We start from the raw sequence: 17,301 nt of genomic DNA, 5'->3' as shown, positions 1-17,301 counted from the left end.
AAGTACCAGGCTCCCAGCAGAGGAGGACTGGCTAAAAAGTCTTTATTATATTAAGGATTTGCCGGGGGCCATCCAGATCATAGGGCCCTAGTAATTTATCCTTCCTTCCTTCCCCACCTCCCTACCTTCCACCTCAGCCCTGACAATATTTGTTAGTCTAAAATGGAGCATCCGAAGGAAAGGACATGTTCCTGCATATGACTGAGAGCCAGATCTTCTCCAGGAGGTAAAGGTTGAGATCTAAGAAAGCAGTTATAAAACATTCCCCGTGTGAGTGCAGTAGCAACTGCATGACAGCTATTTGCATAATTTTCCTTCTGCAACAGACTTCAAAAATAACAACGGGAAAACTAAACAGTATCTGTTAATTTTAAGTTTACTTGAGCTGCTACATTTAATGAAGCTAAGTACATAAAGTACCATAATTACGAATTATGCAGCATATCATTTGTTCTCTCTGCTGAGACATTTTGGAGAATGGTCGTTAAATTTGTGTTACTATAGAATCACCAACTTGTTCTAGGATACCTACTTGGAAATGTACTGATAATGATGGAAGGTGGCTTACATAGCAAGTTCATCTAAGAGTGGCAAAAAATAATATTTGGTATCATGAATTAAGGTAGACACACAAACATACCTAGTCAGGAATGACTTAAGAACAATGGTGCCTAGAAGCAAAAGAATGTCATAGATGACTTCTGCATGTGCTGATACCACTACATGGTCAGCAACACAAGGACAGGACCATGTCTATCAGGTTCACCATTATATACCCTGTGCCAAACATGTACCTGGCACATGACAATATAATGCTGAAACATTGGCCAACTGGATGGATGAATGAATGAATGAATGAAAGTGATCCCTTAATATAAAAAAGGCAATTATTATACCTAAGAAATGCTTGCATAAGATTTATTTTTCCAAAAAGCTGGAAATAGCAAAAATTCTGTCATTATTTCCATTCATAAGCATGTGTCCACATGTATTCCCAGACACACACACACACCTCCCATAGCATGTCAAGTAAGACCACCTTCAGAAGATAAGTACATAAAGAAGAAAATACTTTAACTTAAAAATTCTTCATTATAGCAGAAACAGTTTTAAAATCAGCAAAGCATTTTATAACATGTTTCAATGAATTACTGCAGGTTAACCTTTAAGTCTCCTTCATCCATTTTGGACTGCCACATATTAAGCTTGGTGGCTGAAGAATGGTAAGGGAAGGTTAAAAAAAAAAATGCTGAATTTTGGGTTTTTCCCCCTGGATAATTTTTCCACAGAACATCCTGTTAAGTTTTACTCTAAACAGATGTATTTTTGGCAGGACCAAATAATCCATTTTCTGCTCTATTTTAGTATCCACATTTTCATTTCATGGGTTTTATCCCTCAATTCTAAAAGACATTCTAAATCAAAAGACAACTTAACAAAAGTCATCAGGTGGTCCTTTTTTAAAAAAATAAATTTTAAATGGTCAGAGGAAATGGGACCTCTGGGTATTCTGACCAGAGATTTGAAAAACTTGAGGTCTGGAATTCCCCTGTTTTACCACATGCAAACACAAACACCCATGTACACACAGAGCTGACTTGCTTCCTGGGACATGGGAGGAAGAAAGAATGGCTGAGAGTAAGAAGCAAGGGCTGAGCACTGCAGTTTCAATGGGGATCATGTGCCCTGGGGGTTGTTCCTACACTTTTTTTTTTTTTTAATGGAAATTGTTTATTTTAAAATTATCTTCCTAACAAACCATGAAACACTTGGATGTTACTTTATGGTTTTTCATTGAAAACATACTACATTGTAAATGGAATTTCAAAGTTAGACACAGACTTGATCAAAATCTAAGGACAATATTATGTTAAGGACAATATTAAAAATGGATAGGAAAGTTTCATTTGGTGAGGTTAATCTAAAGGATGCGTAACCATGTTATGTCGGATGCTTGTAAAAGGTGGTAACCTTGTGCTTTTATTCAACTAAGGTACATACCAAACCCTTGGGTTTTATATAGCTGTCAAACTCCCACCTGGAAAGGGATGGTTTTCTATTTTACACCTAAATTTACTTTAAGTAACTGAAACACAACGCAACAGTTATTTAAAAGAATTTAACAGTCAAATAATAGCTGTATCATTTAGTACATTAAAACTAGTGATAGAACTGGGTATCTGGGGGTATGGGGTAAGTGGGAGTTTTCTCTATGGGGATTGTATTATTTTTGCAAATGTCTTATAAGTTTGAAATTATTTCAAAATAAAAAATTCAAAAAAAAAATAGGACAGTAATAGTTGAATAATGCCTAAAAAATATACAACTGGGGAAAATAATGACTATACAATTTGGAGGTTGTTAAAAATGATCACTCAGAAGGTTGAACAGTGCAAGACATGCTTTTCCAGTTACAAGCTCAAAAGAGGAGTGCAAAAAAAAATTAAAGCTTTTGTTTAAAATTGTAAGATAAGGAAAACTTTAAATTTAAATAAAAAAAGCTTCTCTCGGGTCACCCTGCCCCCCGAAATGAAATGATCAAAATGCTTTCTCATAGTACAATTATTTTTAATGAACTTTGTTTCAATTGCAAAGTTGCATCCCATAAGTTTGTCGCCTACTCAATCACCACATTTGACCAGTGAGCAACACAGAGTGAGTAAGGAACAGTACTAGTTAACAGAGGTCTGATATTGACAGAAACAGCCTTGGAATTTGGGGTACTGCCTTAGACAGTGTACCTGAATCCTACAAAGAATAGATAAAGCAACAGGATTCAATAGTCTCTTGCCCCGTAAAACTGGAGGACAAATGGACCAACAATTTCCTCTCTAGGGGCACCCTGTTGTGGTGGAAGATGCTAAGCGCTTAAATAATCTAAGAAGCTGCTCTAAAAAGTAGAGAAGTACAACGGTTCAAGATCCATACCAGTGAAAGAGGTTTTTAAGTGAACTGACTAGGCAATGCATGCATCCATCCATGCAGATGTAGGACATGGCCCCAAAAGAGATCTGAAAACATGTATATAACAACTGGGTAAGTCCCTTACCAGTAGTTTATAAAAATATATAGGCAATACTGTAGAGGCCCCTTCTACAGTCAATACTATGCAAGTCCATTTTAGTTACCCATTACTTCAATACCAAAAAGCATTAACTACTTTTCAGACATTCCAGACAAAGGTCACTTATAACAAAAAAGTCAACTTTTTTTTTTTTTTAAACAAGATAGTGTCCATTTAAAAAGTAGGTCTTTCCTTTCAAGTGAACAGGACATTTTCTGTATTTAAACTTAATTCTAGTCTGTCAAGGCTGGGTTTAAGATCCTTATGTAATGTGCATATATGCAGAAACAAACTCACTTTAAACATTGTCTGCACAGGAAAAAAGTCAACTCCTCAAAACATGGTAGAACAGGTCTGATTAGTACAAATCGATTGCAAAGTAAAAAGATTCTGTGCATCGGTACAACCAGGAGAAGCAGGAAAAGAATTTCCCAACCATGAGAGTTCAAGTTTAAATTGTGTTCTGAAAGCCTAGAAGCCTAAGGGGACACTGTGTTGCTCACAGTGTCCTGATATGCATAACTGCTTAAGCAACTAAGCCACATCTTCCTCTGGAGCCAGAAGCACATTCCAATTTACTTTCTATTCCAAAGACATTTAGATTTCCTAAGAGAGTCTATGGCTTCCACTGCCTTTTTCCGTTTCCGAGGAGACTCCTCATTCTGCCTAGATCCTGAGGAGTTTCCTACTGCACTTTCCATTACTTCTCTCAGTTTGCGTTCCAGCTCAGCCAACCGTGCATTCTGTTCACCTATGATCTGGGTCTGCTCTAGCAGTTTCTGATCCTGGTCTTGAAGCTGTTTCTGTTGCTCTTGCACTTTGGTGCGAAGCTCAGAAATTTCACGCCTGAGAACAGTCACACCAGCACCATTTGTTTTAACCTGCTGCTGGAGTTTGGTAACCTCTTGTCTTGAAGGGTTTTGCTTGGAGGAGAGCTGCATTATTGTTAGTGTGGCAGAAGGTCCTGGGATTGGAGGAGAGCCCATGAGTCTCCCAGACACATCTGATCCTGGTAATTTCCTCTTTAGAATTGGGACAATCTTCTCATCAAAGTATTCCATTGCCATGGAGGAAATATCCCTTAATTCTTGAAGTACTTCATGAGCTCGCTGAGGGGCTCTGGTAGAACTGACGTATCTCAACACTCGATAAATTTCATCGATCACCTTTCCTGGGATGAAGCAACAGAGATTGGAATCCACATACTTCATGAAAGTCATATTTAACAATGATAGTCTTGTTTCAACAACAGCAAGGATATCTGCATGACCAGCTAATGAATGGTTTCTCCTTTCTGACTCTCTCCTTGGGAGTTGTGCTTTACCTTGTTTCTGACATAGATTATGGTATCTCTCAACTTTCAGAAATCCCTGATTCAACATTCTCTGGCAGACCACGTCCATTCTTTTACAAACCAGGCGGAGCTGGCTAATTTCATCGTAGGACATAAAGCTGAGGATGTTCTCGATGGCTACCATGGGCAGCGCTACTAGCGTGTTGTTCTGAGGCAGCTGGTCCGGAGCCAGGGCCAGGGCTGGGGGCGCCTGGGACGCCGGCTGCAGGGGCTGCGGTGGCGGCGGTGGGGGCTGTCGCTGAGCAGAGCCGGCGGCCGAAGAGGAGCAGCCATTGCTGTGGCCGCCGCCTCCTTCCTCGGCCATTCGCTCTTCCGACGCCGCCGCCATCTTGGGGGTTTGGTTTCTCCTACACTTTTATGCGTCTCTCTATGTAAAGAACTGTTCTGGTTTGCTAATACTGCCATTATGCAAAATACCAGAAATGGATTGGCTTTCATAAAGGGTATTTATTAGGTCACAGATTTACAGTCCTGAGGCCCATAAAAGTGTCCAAACTAAGGCATCAACAAGAGAATACGTTCACTGAAGAGTGGTTGATGGTGTCCGGAACACCTCCATCAGCTGGGAAAGCATGTGGCTGGCATCTGCTGCTTCTTTGCTCCAGGATTCTGGTTTCTCCAAAATATCTCTGGGCTTGTCTCTCTTAGCTTCTTGGGAGCAAACCCTGGGCTAGCATCTCAAAGCATCAGCAAGCGTCTGGGTCTCCTGGCTTAGCATATTCTAGGGCGTTTTCATCTCTCTGCTCTCTGTGTGAGCTCCCTTTAAAGGACTCCAGTGAACTAATCAAGACTTACCTTGAATGGGCAGGGTCAAATCTCCATGAAGTCACACCCTAATCAGAAAGATTAATCAATCTTTCAATCAATCAGAAAGATTAATCAATCTGCCCCCTCAAGATTGCATTAAAGAATATGGCTTTTGGTGGGAAATAATATATCCAAACTGGCACAGAGCCCAAGAGGAACAGAGCTAATTCAATCTAGGGTGATGGTCCTCAAGCTGTACTGCACATTGGAATCAGCTGGAAAGTTTTAAAAAACAGTAATTCTTGGGTCCCACCCCTAGAGATTCTGATTTAATTGGTCTGGAGCGTGGCCTGAGCTTCCCAGGGGGTTCTAGTGTGCAGCAAAGCTGTAGGGCAGTGGTTCTCAGACTTTAGTGATCATCAGAATCCCCTGGAGAGCTTGTGAAAACACAGATCACTGGGTCCCATCCCCAGAGTTTCTGACATTCGTTCTGGGGAAGGGCCCCAGAATGTGCATTTCTAACAGGTGATGTGGATGCTGCCAGCCAGGGATCCCACTTTGAGAACCACTGTTCCAAGGAATCAGGTGAGGAGGTGAGCTGAAGGGATGGAGGAGGGACAGGGAAGCACCAAGTGAAGGCCCTGAGAGGAGAGAGCACAGGGGAAACATTCCTCAATCTAAAGGATTTTTGGTATGGCCAGAGTTTAGGTAGTGAAGTAAGGGTTGTCCAAGTGTTAGGCTGAGAGGTAGCAGGGGTGCAAGCCCTAGTCCTGCCTTCTGTGATTTTGACTGAGGAGGAAATGATTCCATGAGGCTGCTGGTGTTCACAGGGCTTGGCCACAGCAGTGTTCTAAAGTCAATGGGTCTCTTAACTCTCAGAATATTAAATATCCAGACTGGTTTATCGTTAAAAGTAATGATACCTGTTCCGGTTTGATAATGCTGCCATTATGCAAAATACCAGAAATGGACTGGCTTTTATAAAAGGGGTTTATTTGGTTACAAATTTACAGTCCGAAAGCCATGAAAATGTCCAAATTAAGGTGTCAACAAGAGGATACCTTCACTGAAGAATGGCTGATGGCATCCAGAACACCTCTGTCAGCTGGGAAGGCACATGACTGGCATCTGCTGTTCCTTTGCTCCCAGGTTGCATTTCAAAATGGCTTTCTCCAAAATGCCTAGGTCTCTCTTAGCTTCTCCGGGGCAAACTCTGGGTTTCATCTCTTAGTTTAGCATCTCCAAACGTCTTTCTGTCTGCATCTCCAACCATCTCCAAGTGTCAGCAAGCATCTGGGTCTTGGCTTAGCATATCCTGGGGTGTTTTCATCTCTCTGCTCTCAGTGCAAGCTCCCTTTAAAGGACTCCAGTAAACTAATCAAGACCTACCCTGAGTAGGCAGGGTCAAATCTCCATGGAAACATTCAATCAAGAGGTCACACCCTAATCAGAAAGATTAATAACTCTGCCCCCACAAGATTTCATTAAAGAATATGGCTTTGGGAGGACATAATCAATCCAAACCAGCACAATACCCTACAAAGATGTTAAGTCTTTACAGCTTTTTTGGCACTTTTACAAATATTATCTAATCTAATTTTAATATCACCCAATTCTTACAGAAATCCTGGAAGCAAGGAGGGCTGGCACTCCTATCTTTGTTTTGCAGATAAGGAAAAGGACTCAAAGAGATCAAATGGTGGGGCCACGTCTAGAACCCAAGCATTTTGCCTCCTGGTCTGGTGATCTACTATAGCTCATTACCCTCTGACCTTTAATCCTACTCCCAAATGGAAAAGTCCAGTTCCATAGGAAAATTGTCTTCACATTTCTGAAGGGTAAAGAAGAAACCAGCTCTCCACAGAGATGCTGCAATATATACCCACCTGTAGCATATGTCACCTTAGAATGCTCTAGCAGGCCCTAGCTATGTTTGGACAGCTATTTGCCTCTACAGAAATTCATTCCAAGTGTAAAGCTGATTTGAAATACAACTAAGGTATTTGTCATCTCTCTTAGCTTCTCCGGAGAAAACCCTCGGCTAGCATCTCAAAGCATCAGCAAGTGTCTCCAGATGACTTGCTTAAGCAGTGGGCCTGAAATTTGGGTAGCTGCCGTGAGGGGGCAATAATGCTTGTCTTTGGTTCTGCTAACTCAGCAAGCTGGGCTTTCTTCAACTATGCATAATAGAGAGACTGCAAGAGTGTAATAAGCAACTCAGGGATTTATTGTTTTCTTTCTTCAAGATTAACTCTCTTCAAAAAAGATTGGCTACAGTGGCAGACTGAATTGTGTACATGGACGTGTTCTTAGTCTTGGTCTGCATTCTGGTAGGTGTGGACCCGTTGGAAATAGGATCACTTGAAGATGTTACTTTAGTTACGGTGTGGCCCAGCTGAATCAGGTTGGACTTTAATCTGGATTATGGAGTCCTTTACAAGCAGAATGAAATTCAGCCATAGAGAGAGAAAGCCACAGGAAGAAGCCAAAAGTCAACAGAAACTGGAGGAGAAAGGAAAAGGCATTGCCATATGACAGAAAAGCCAAGGACCAAGGATTAGTGGCAGCCAGCCCTACAATCCCACAGTCTTCAGGGAGAAAGCATCACCTTGCTGAAGCCTTGATTTTGGACTTCTCGCCTCAAAACCATGAGCCAATAAATTCCCATTGCTTAAGCCAACCCATTGTGTGGTATTTGTTTTAGCACTTAGGGAGACTACAACTACTATTTTAACTTTTGCATCCTTTTAATTCAAGACTGTGTTATTTCCTTTATTTGTTTTTATAAAGTAGTACATGTTTGTAGGCAAAATGTTGGAAAATACAGGAAAGGACACTAGCAAAAATAAAATAACTCATACTCTAACCCCAGAACTAATCACTGTTGATATTTTTATATCTTTCCTTCGGATTTTTTTTAAATGCATGTATGTGTGTGTGTGTGCATGTATGTGTATTTTTACCAATGTTGACTATTACTGTTTAATTTTTTAAAAATGTATATTGCATTAGTATGTGTCTACATTTAACAACAATAGTAATTCTCTAAAAGGGACCATGCCCACCCTCAGAATCACGGTGGGAGACTTTTTCAAATTACACTTTCTTCCCATGCATACCCTCAAATTAAGCCTTTCTGGGAGGTTGGTGCTGTATAGATGGACAAGAATATCATGTGCCGCTCAGGTAAGAACCACTGGTCTGTAACATGAGTGTTACTGTTTCTCTTTACATTACAAGAGTAACACCCTCCCACCTGTAACCTAAATTATTTCCAATTTTTCCATATTTAAAAACAACTACAATCAACATCTCTACATCTTTGGGTAAATCTGTAGATATCTCTGATGATTTTAGGATAAAGTTCTAGATGTAGAATTGCTGACCCATATGATTTGAATATTTTTATTTATGAATGAGACTTTCAAAAAAGATAATGGCATAGACTACAGAATGATCGAAATAAATACAAACATGTAAATATATTAAGAAGTTTTCTCACACTTAATGAGTTGTTTTCAATGACTGGTTCTTCTAAGTAAAAGATTGCTATAGAACTTTTCTCTTTCTTCTTTTGATGTCGAAATGCCCCAGTTCCGTGCACATACACAGTTCCCAGGGAAGCTCTTGCATCTACTTTGCAGCTTCAGACATGCTTTGGCTTCCAAAGTCTTAACTACCTGCTTAACACCTTCCCAGAAAATCCAATTAAATAGCCGCCTTAACTCTCCTGAGTACCTCTGGTGGGCTCTAACCACCTATCCGGTCTGTCAAGGGGAAGCCTTCAGCTTTTCCTCTCAAACTCAGGATAGAAAAGCTACGAATGATTATACGCATGTCTGCACACCCACAGTCCTGCATCTGTTAATTTTCCAACCAGGGAAAGATTTCCTTGGCAACCATCTATATCACTGCCCGCAACTCCTTCTGCTCAGTGAGCCCCTGATATTAACAAAGTAGAAGACTTCTTTATCAGGATCTGGAATGTCCTTACTTTACTACTTTTTTTTTTTCTCAGAGTATTTCTCCGTGCTGGCAAGGCTGGTGGCTCTCTTGTTCCCTATGAACTGCTGATCTCCCAGAGCCTGACAGTATGTGTGTTATTCTGAAAACATATTTATTAAATGAATACATGAGACATAGCAACCTGCTGTTTGTATGGAAGCCTTGTGAAATTCATCAGCACTTTGAATATTTAAAAACAAATTTGATAAAACAGTTTGCAAACAGCCATATGGTGATTTCCTCACAAGAGCTGTTAAGAATGAAAATATCCTAGTTCCTCTAATTTGATCTGAACTGAATCAACAAATGTACCCATTAGGAGTAACTTGTAAGATCTAAATACAGAATAGGTGTTACATTTCTACAACTAGATTACAAAAAGGGGACTGGTTTTACCAGTCACCCACCAAGGGGACAAGCAGGAGCTGAAATCTCACCAACATACATGCCCTGGTATGGGGCTACATCTGTCAAGAGAAAAAGGCAACTTTTTCTAATGACCACAAAGTCACAGTTGCTCACCAAATTGTACATTCTTGGTGAGCATCCTCCAGAGAGCACAGTTTTTCATAATTTGCACAAAAGCAGTGAATGCATCCTCTGTATCTTATATTTATTGATATTCCTCAACCACATGAAGCAAAGTCCTTACCTATGATAAGTGCTCTATCAGTATACATCACCTAAATAGAATGAGTATGTTGTTAATAGATAATTTTATTAAGACTACTCTAAGGGGAAAAAAATCAGCATAACTATGATTCATTCATTTATGATAAAATATCATTTCAGCAGTTGGAGAGAATTCAGAGAAAATGTCCTCATTTTACAGGGGAAAAAAAAAAGGTTCAGAGAGGTCACTTAGATGACAGACTTCCAGAAGAGTACTCTTAGGCCAAGTCATATATAAATTAAATTTTGCACTAATTTAGACCCTAAACTGTTCTTCACACCCAGCAGGACCAACTCATTGCTACCCAGCTAAGCAAGTCTAATGACAAGTGAGCAGCTTTGCAATTTTATTGAGACTTTGGATTCCAACTGGGTCATTATATTGCACTGGATGATTTTCCATATCATTTAGCATCAAGACTTTTTCCTAACTTTCAAAATTAACTATAATAGAAAAGAAATAAATCAAACTTTTATAAGATCTAATAGATGTCAGAGTGTTCCTTCTCTGGCAAGAATTCTATTTTTTTTTTCTTTTTTGAAAATAAGATTAATCATCAAAGCAATGGTATAAGATTGAACTGGCTCATTTATATTTTATTAAATTTATAGTACTTGACACTTTCGTCAACCCTAAAGGAACAATTTTCTCTATTGAATTATTTATATTCTCTTGTAATCAGATACCTGATAAACTTTTAAATAGTTATATGTCCACATAATTCAAAGGTAGTAAGTGAACTAATACTAAAATTGAAAATCTGCCTGTCAGAACTTGGGGCACTGAAGAATTTCTGTGTGCATCTGTTTATCCATTTATCTACACCCCTACACATATCTGTATAATTTGCTGCATGGTAGGCACCTACCTAATCATTATTATATATATGATGAATAAATGTAATAAATATTGTGAATTTAAATGGCAGTTCAGATAATGCCCACAGTAGTAGAGAAAGTAGCAATTTGCTAAATTATGAGAATGATCTACCCTTGAATTTCGATGCAACCTGTTTTGTTATTTCTGTTTCTATAGAAAAGGTTTGACAACATTGGATTTCTCCCATAGTTCTGTTTTAGTTTCCTAGGCTGCTGAAAGCAGATGCCTTGAAATAGGTTGGCTTAACAATTGGAATTTATTAGCTTATAGTTTTGAGACTGAAAAAAATGTCCCAATCAAGGCATCATCAAGGTGATGGTTTCTTCCCAAAGACTGGCTGCCAGCGATCCTTGACTCCTCTGCAACATGGCAAGGCACATGGCAGCATCTTCTGGTCTTTCTCCCTTCTCTACCAGGTTTCCTTGCTTTCAGCTTTTCTCTCTCTCTCTCGCTCTCAATCTCTCTCTCTCTCTTCATTCCACTTTTAAAGGATTCTAGTAAGAGGATTAAGACCCATCCTAAAGGAGGTAGTGGTCAGACCTTAACTGAAGTAGCCTAATCAAAAGGTCCTACTTACAATGGGTCCACACCCACAGGAGGATTAAATTTAAGAACATGCCTTTCTGGTGTACATACAGCTTCAAATCACCACAAGTACTAAGACTCATATAATACAAGCTTATTTTGATTTATTATTATCCATAAGGTATCCTAATCAGATACAAACTATTGATATATAAAATTAAATTTGCTTCTTTAAAGTATCAAAAGAGTATAATTTATGTATTGGTTAACTGCTCTGCCCTTCTGTATTAGTCTACTATTGCTTCTGTAACAAATAGACACAAATTTATTAGCTTGAAACAACACAAATGAATTATCTTACAGTTCTGGAAGTCAGAAGTCCAAAATGAGTGCTACCAGGCTAAGATCAAGGTGTCTTCAGGGCTATAGTCCTCCTGGAAGCTCCAGTGATGAATCTGTCCCCTTCCTTTTTTCCAGCTTCTGGAGGCCCTGTATTCCTAGGCTTCTGGTCCCTTCTCTATCTTCAAAGCCAGCAGTGTAGCATCTTCAAATCTCTCTCTGACTCTGAGCCCTGACTCTCCTGCCTCTCTCTTACTTATAATGACCCTTGTGGTTACATAGGAGCCATTCTGATAATTCAGGATAATTTCCCCATTCATATGTAAGGTAACATATTCACAGGTTCCAGGGATTAGGATGAGGACGAGTTTGGAGGACCATTATTCAGCCTACCACTCCTTTAAATTGCAGTTGGCATTCAGCATTGAGCAGTACCCTGGAGAGGCAGCATAGACATAGCAGCTGGAGCATAGGTTGGGAGTGAGGGAGACTAGTATTGAATCTTGGCTTTTGGTCTCTTACTAGCTGTATGACCTTGGCCACACTCTTAGAGACTCAGTTTCTTTCACCTGTAAAATGGAGACACAGTACATACTTCATTTTGTTGTTGTAAGTAGCAATTACCCTTCAACTCACACTGCACTCAGCCATTTGAATAGCAAGTAGAAATATGAAAATGGCCACTGTGGCTCTTTTCAAGCCACATGTGCCTATGCCACTTCCCCACCCCCACCCAGGGTTCCAATATGCTCCCCCAGGAGAGTGTGAGGGTGAATTTATGTGTCAGCTTGGCTAGGTTATGGTATCCAATTTCATCAAGCATTGGTATAGCTGTTGCTCTAGAGGTATTTTGTAGATGGGATTAGCATCTATAATCAATTAACTTTAAATAAAGGTGTTTCCCTCAATAATGTGGATAGGCCTCATCCAAGCACTTGGAGACCTTAAGAGGGAGAACTGAGGGTTCCAGGGATCAGAAGGAATTCTGCCTCAAGATTATACCTTCCTCCCCCCTAAGTTTCCAACCTGTTGGCCATCCCTACAGATTCAAACTCAAGGCTTCAATATCACTCTTAACATAATTTCCAGAATTTGGATTTGCCAGCCCCACAATTGTGTGAGACAATTCATTACAATAAGACATATATTCAGGAGACCTATAGCCTTTGGTTTTGGTTCTATTTCTCCAGATAATCCTGACAGTTACAGAAAGCATAGCCCCATGGTTGAGAATCACTGTGGCAATGAGTCATTGTTTTTGAGGGGATGTGTCTTGTATCCCTCAAATTGAGAAAAGCTACTCTCACTCACCATTTTGATGATTGTAGAGTATCACAGACAGCAGGGATAGGAGGAGAAAGAGAGAGTAAGAATTATATTAATTATAGGAGTATCTTGATGCCCAGAAACAGGCCTACCATTTCCAGATAACCCATCTTCCACAGCCAAAAACAATTCATGAAATTTTCTCTGCCCTAACAGAAACTGTATTTTCACAATCTGGTATGTGAAAAACATATCCCCCAAAACTAGGAATTTAGTAACACCTTTAAATGAATTGGTGTTTTATTCTCCACAGAAGCTAGAAAGTACAACAGACTGAGTCTGTTCTATTCCGTTTACAAACCATTCAGGAGGGACTCATGGATTTGTTGTTCCTTTGCAGTGTTGCCATGTCCTGGGCTCTGAGGTCCATAGGTGAGAAGTACAGGAGGCGAACGTGGATTAATTTCTTGACCAGTGAGAAAAGTGGAGAGGCGGAAATGAGGAACTCTGAACTAGAAAAAGGGTAAAGCAACAGGACAACATTCTTAAGCCCAGGAGCAGCTCTGTGGAGGCAGGTCTCCTGTATGGGGATGGTCCCAAAGCAAGGAGAGTCCTGCTGCCATTTGCCAAGATGTCTGTATGCTCTGAGTATTCTGGGCCTGGTGCTCTGTAAGCCAGGCACAAAGCAAACCTAAACGAGGATGGTTTTTAAACTGGCTTTTTATTTCAAATATTGTTCTATGGGCTGCCTTAGCCAGAAGGGGAAATCCATTATTTAGGAAGAATTATATATAATAAAAGGGGTGCAGTTAGAGTGTTTAGATAAGAATGCCCAGGACAATGAGACCCTATGGAGAGACAAAGGGAAAAGGAGAAGCCAGGAGACTTTTTGGAAGAATGTTTTCAGTCTTCCCCAGGTAAGACTGAGGAGAGCCAAGAATGGCATAGAAAGAGGCTCCAGGAAAGGCTGATGTAGCTAGGGGAACACCTCATGGCTGCCCTGGCAGTAAGGCAGCTCTTTGGGATGATATTTTAATGAGTAATAATATGAAAATGAGGAAAATGGTATTTCTGGGTGTAGACAACATTTATCCTTAACAACTAGAAAGTAAATATGTTTTATAACTCTTTTAGATTAACTGTTGTCTTCCCCTTAAGACATTATTTTTGTCCATACCTGAAAACTTTATCAAATCTTGTCCAGATCGTCCCTCAAGGAGAAACTGACAAGCCCAGTGGTCCTTAATCCAGGCTGCACACTGGAATCACCATGGGGAATTTTTAAAAACACAAGGCCTGGCTTCCCTCTCAGCAAGTCTTATTTAATTGGGCTCAGTATATGTCCACACATGGATGGTATTATTAATAGCAACAATAGAATCTTGATTATATAGAAATTATTTTTACACAAGCAGTTTATTAAGACTTGCAGCATGTTTACTATTATTTACCATGCAGTTAGCAAACCAGATGCTTAGAGCTGGGAGCTACCACTGAATATAAACAGATTGGAGAAAAATGATCAGCTGTGTGCATTTTATGCTTTTAGCATTACCTGAAAGAGTGCACATAATTGGTGGCACATTAAAAACTGCACAATGAAGTCTGCTGCTCCCATCCCAGATGCTAGTGTGGGGAATAAGAGTGGTGCAGATTGGGCTGGACTGACATGCTTTTGTAAATAGTGCAGAATTAAAGGCCACCTGGACCTTCTGAGATCAAAATCAAGGTGGGGCAGAGGGATGGCACTGGACTGGAAGTCAGGGCACTTGGGTTCTAGTCCTGGCTACCTGCCAAGTCATCTCACGGAAGTCACTTGAATTTAAATCAGTTACTGAGTCCCTTGGGGGAGGGATATGATTGGATTAATTTTGAAGGACAAATAAGAGCTCTACATTTTCACAGGATATGTAGAACATTCCAAAAAGAACATTCTAGATGATAAAAGAAGCGATGAATAAGCAAGCATATGATGTGTTTGGGGAGCCACAAGTCTTCTAGCATTGCTGCAGCATAGATATCAAAGAGAAGCAGGAAGCAAGAGTGTGGGGACAGAGCAGGCTGAATTTGAAGGCTCTTGGGTGCCAAGCTGGGAAGCTTGAGCCATACTCAGCACAGGCAATTGGAGAGTCTTCAAAGAGTCACAGTATAGAGCACAGTAGCACGATTACACATGTGTTTTAAAAAGCTTGCTATGGCATCAGAGAGAAAGGTGGAAGGATGGAATGGAGGTTGGGAGAAGGGAGCAATCCCAGGCTGGTAACAGGAATTCCAATTAAGAGGTCACTGCAGTCATTTCACCTCTCTGGGTCTTAGTGTGATCATCTGTAAAATGAGAGTGTATGAGTCAGGATACTGTTTGTAAGTGACAGAAACATGACTCAAACTAGGTTTTTTTAAAAGGTGACTCATTGGCTCAGTTTCAGAAATGTCCAGGGATAGACTGTCTTCAGGCATCACTCACAGTTTTTCATCAGAGATGGTTCTCTCTTGCTTTCTAACAGGATCTCTCCACATGGAAAACAAGATGGCCACCAGCAACCCAGGTGCCCAGTCTATAAAGTTAGTCCTCTCAGTGGACTAAACTGGTCCAAGAAAAAGTCTCAGGGAGGACTCTGACTGGTCTGGCTTGGGTTATGTGCCCAGCCCTGAACCAATCAGCGTGAGTGTAGAAATGGAGTCCTCTGATTGGCCAGGCCTGAGTCAGTGCCCTCCCCTGTGGAAGGAGGTTGATGGGGGCAGGTTCTGCTCTATTCAAGCCCCATGAAATAGGCTCCTCTTAGGACATGGGACTTCTACACTAAAAGGACTAACTGGATAAAAACAACAGACTACAAAGAGATTGGACCAAACTGTCTTGAAATTACAATGCTGTAAGTCATTGTTCTTAACATAAACCCATGCCACTTTCTCCATCAGGCCCAGCTCCCAGAGCCCCAGCCCTGGTCTAGGAGGGGTGTTTAGATATCTCTTACTGATAATGCCTAAGTTTGGTCTTCTGAGGGAAGACTGTGCCCACACACATGGACACAGGCTGATGAGGAAAAATAAACTGGACCTGATGACTATTGAACTTTACACTAAAAGAAAGGAGGAGGGCGATGGTTTCCAGTGAGGCAAGTTCCCTTACAAAAACCACGAGGTATCAGAAACCCCATTTAATTACTTTTATAGTTTTGTACTTTGCAGTTTAAAATTGTGAAACTGGAGAGGATTCAAAAGAGAGCCAAAAAGATTATTAATCCTGAAGTATAAGTTCCTGAAAAGCTCAAGGATCTAGAATTTTTCAGCACACACACACACACACACACACACACACACACACAGAGAGACACACAGAGATTAGGAGGATATTATCTATCTTTAAGTAAATAGTGTTGTACCTAGAAGATGACTTGGTCCCTATCTGCAATATTAGAGAGTTGTGCTAGAGATATGCATACTTGTATTTGTTCCCTGCCCATTTTTCCTCCTCTCTTCCCACTCTGCCTTTTGACAGAAAGGATTTGGGTATCTTAAAAAGATAAAGTCCTATTAGTGAAAAGTTTTTGAAATTAAAATAGTTACTGGTGTAGGCTATGGAATCTATTTTCCTGAGCATGTTAAAAAGAAAAAAAAAAGGCCCATAGATTCTCTTTGTACTGATGTTAGATTGTGGGCTTTTTCCAAAGGCAAGAAGAACTAAATGATGTGTAGGCTTCTTGAGCGCTTATCTAATCTTAAAATTAAATTAAGTAATAACTTATATTCTTCTCACATGACTTTTGGTCATGTTTCAAAAGAAGATGCTCCCCTCATACATTAATATATCCAAATATAATTTAGTCAAATAATATCACTTAACACTTTGAGAAAACAACATTGTTTTGTGAAAATAACTAACATCTTTTGTTTCAAAGTACCAGATAGGATAAATGCATTGCTAATTAAAACTTCAAAATTTTAAAAATTAAACAAAAATTTCACTTTAAAAAGAGGACAAGAAAGAATTAATTTTGTTATTTTAACAACAAACAAATGTTTACAGAAAATCTGTAATGTGCAAGGTATTGTCCCAGCATTGGTGGGGAGTATAAAGAAGTGAAAGGTAGGGTCCCTATCCATATGAAGTTTATAATTAAATTTTATAGACAAAGCATAAGTATTATAATAAGTTAAACAAAAATGTACAAGAACACATGATTATTTACAAGATAAATGCAACAAACCCAAAGTCCCAAGTAGGAGCCACAACTGTAAGCTGGAAAGATTGCATGGAGGAGAAGAATCCTGAACAGGGCCTGGGAGATGGTTAAGAGTGAACTGGTACCTTATGCCATACCCAAAAATTGACTCAAAATGGATCAATGACCTAAATGTAAAATAACTAAAACTCTAAAACTCTTAGAAGAAAACATAGGAAAATCTCTTCAGGACCTTATATTAAGTGATGAGTTCTTAGACTTCATA

General features: G+C 39.8%; 2 protein-coding genes across 4 annotated transcripts in view; both read right to left on the bottom strand.

Moving 5' to 3' along the window:
* LOC119544302 (myosin-IIIb-like) overlaps nucleotides 1-17,301 on the bottom strand; it is a 256,724-nt gene that overhangs the window by 212,889 nt on the left and 26,534 nt on the right. The window lies entirely within an intron of this gene.
* Nucleotides 3,640-4,746, bottom strand: LOC119544301 (F-box only protein 28-like). The gene has a single exon (XM_037849674.1). The coding sequence runs from the start codon at nucleotides 4,744-4,746 to the stop codon at nucleotides 3,640-3,642; it is 1,107 nt and encodes a 368-aa protein (XP_037705602.1).

Source organism: Choloepus didactylus, chromosome 9 (assembly GCF_015220235.1).
Source record: "Choloepus didactylus isolate mChoDid1 chromosome 9, mChoDid1.pri, whole genome shotgun sequence".
NCBI classification, from domain to species: domain Eukaryota; kingdom Metazoa; phylum Chordata; class Mammalia; order Pilosa; family Megalonychidae; genus Choloepus; species Choloepus didactylus.
The sequence above is the reverse complement of the archived record's forward strand: the minus strand, read 5'-3'. Positions and strand labels throughout refer to the sequence as shown.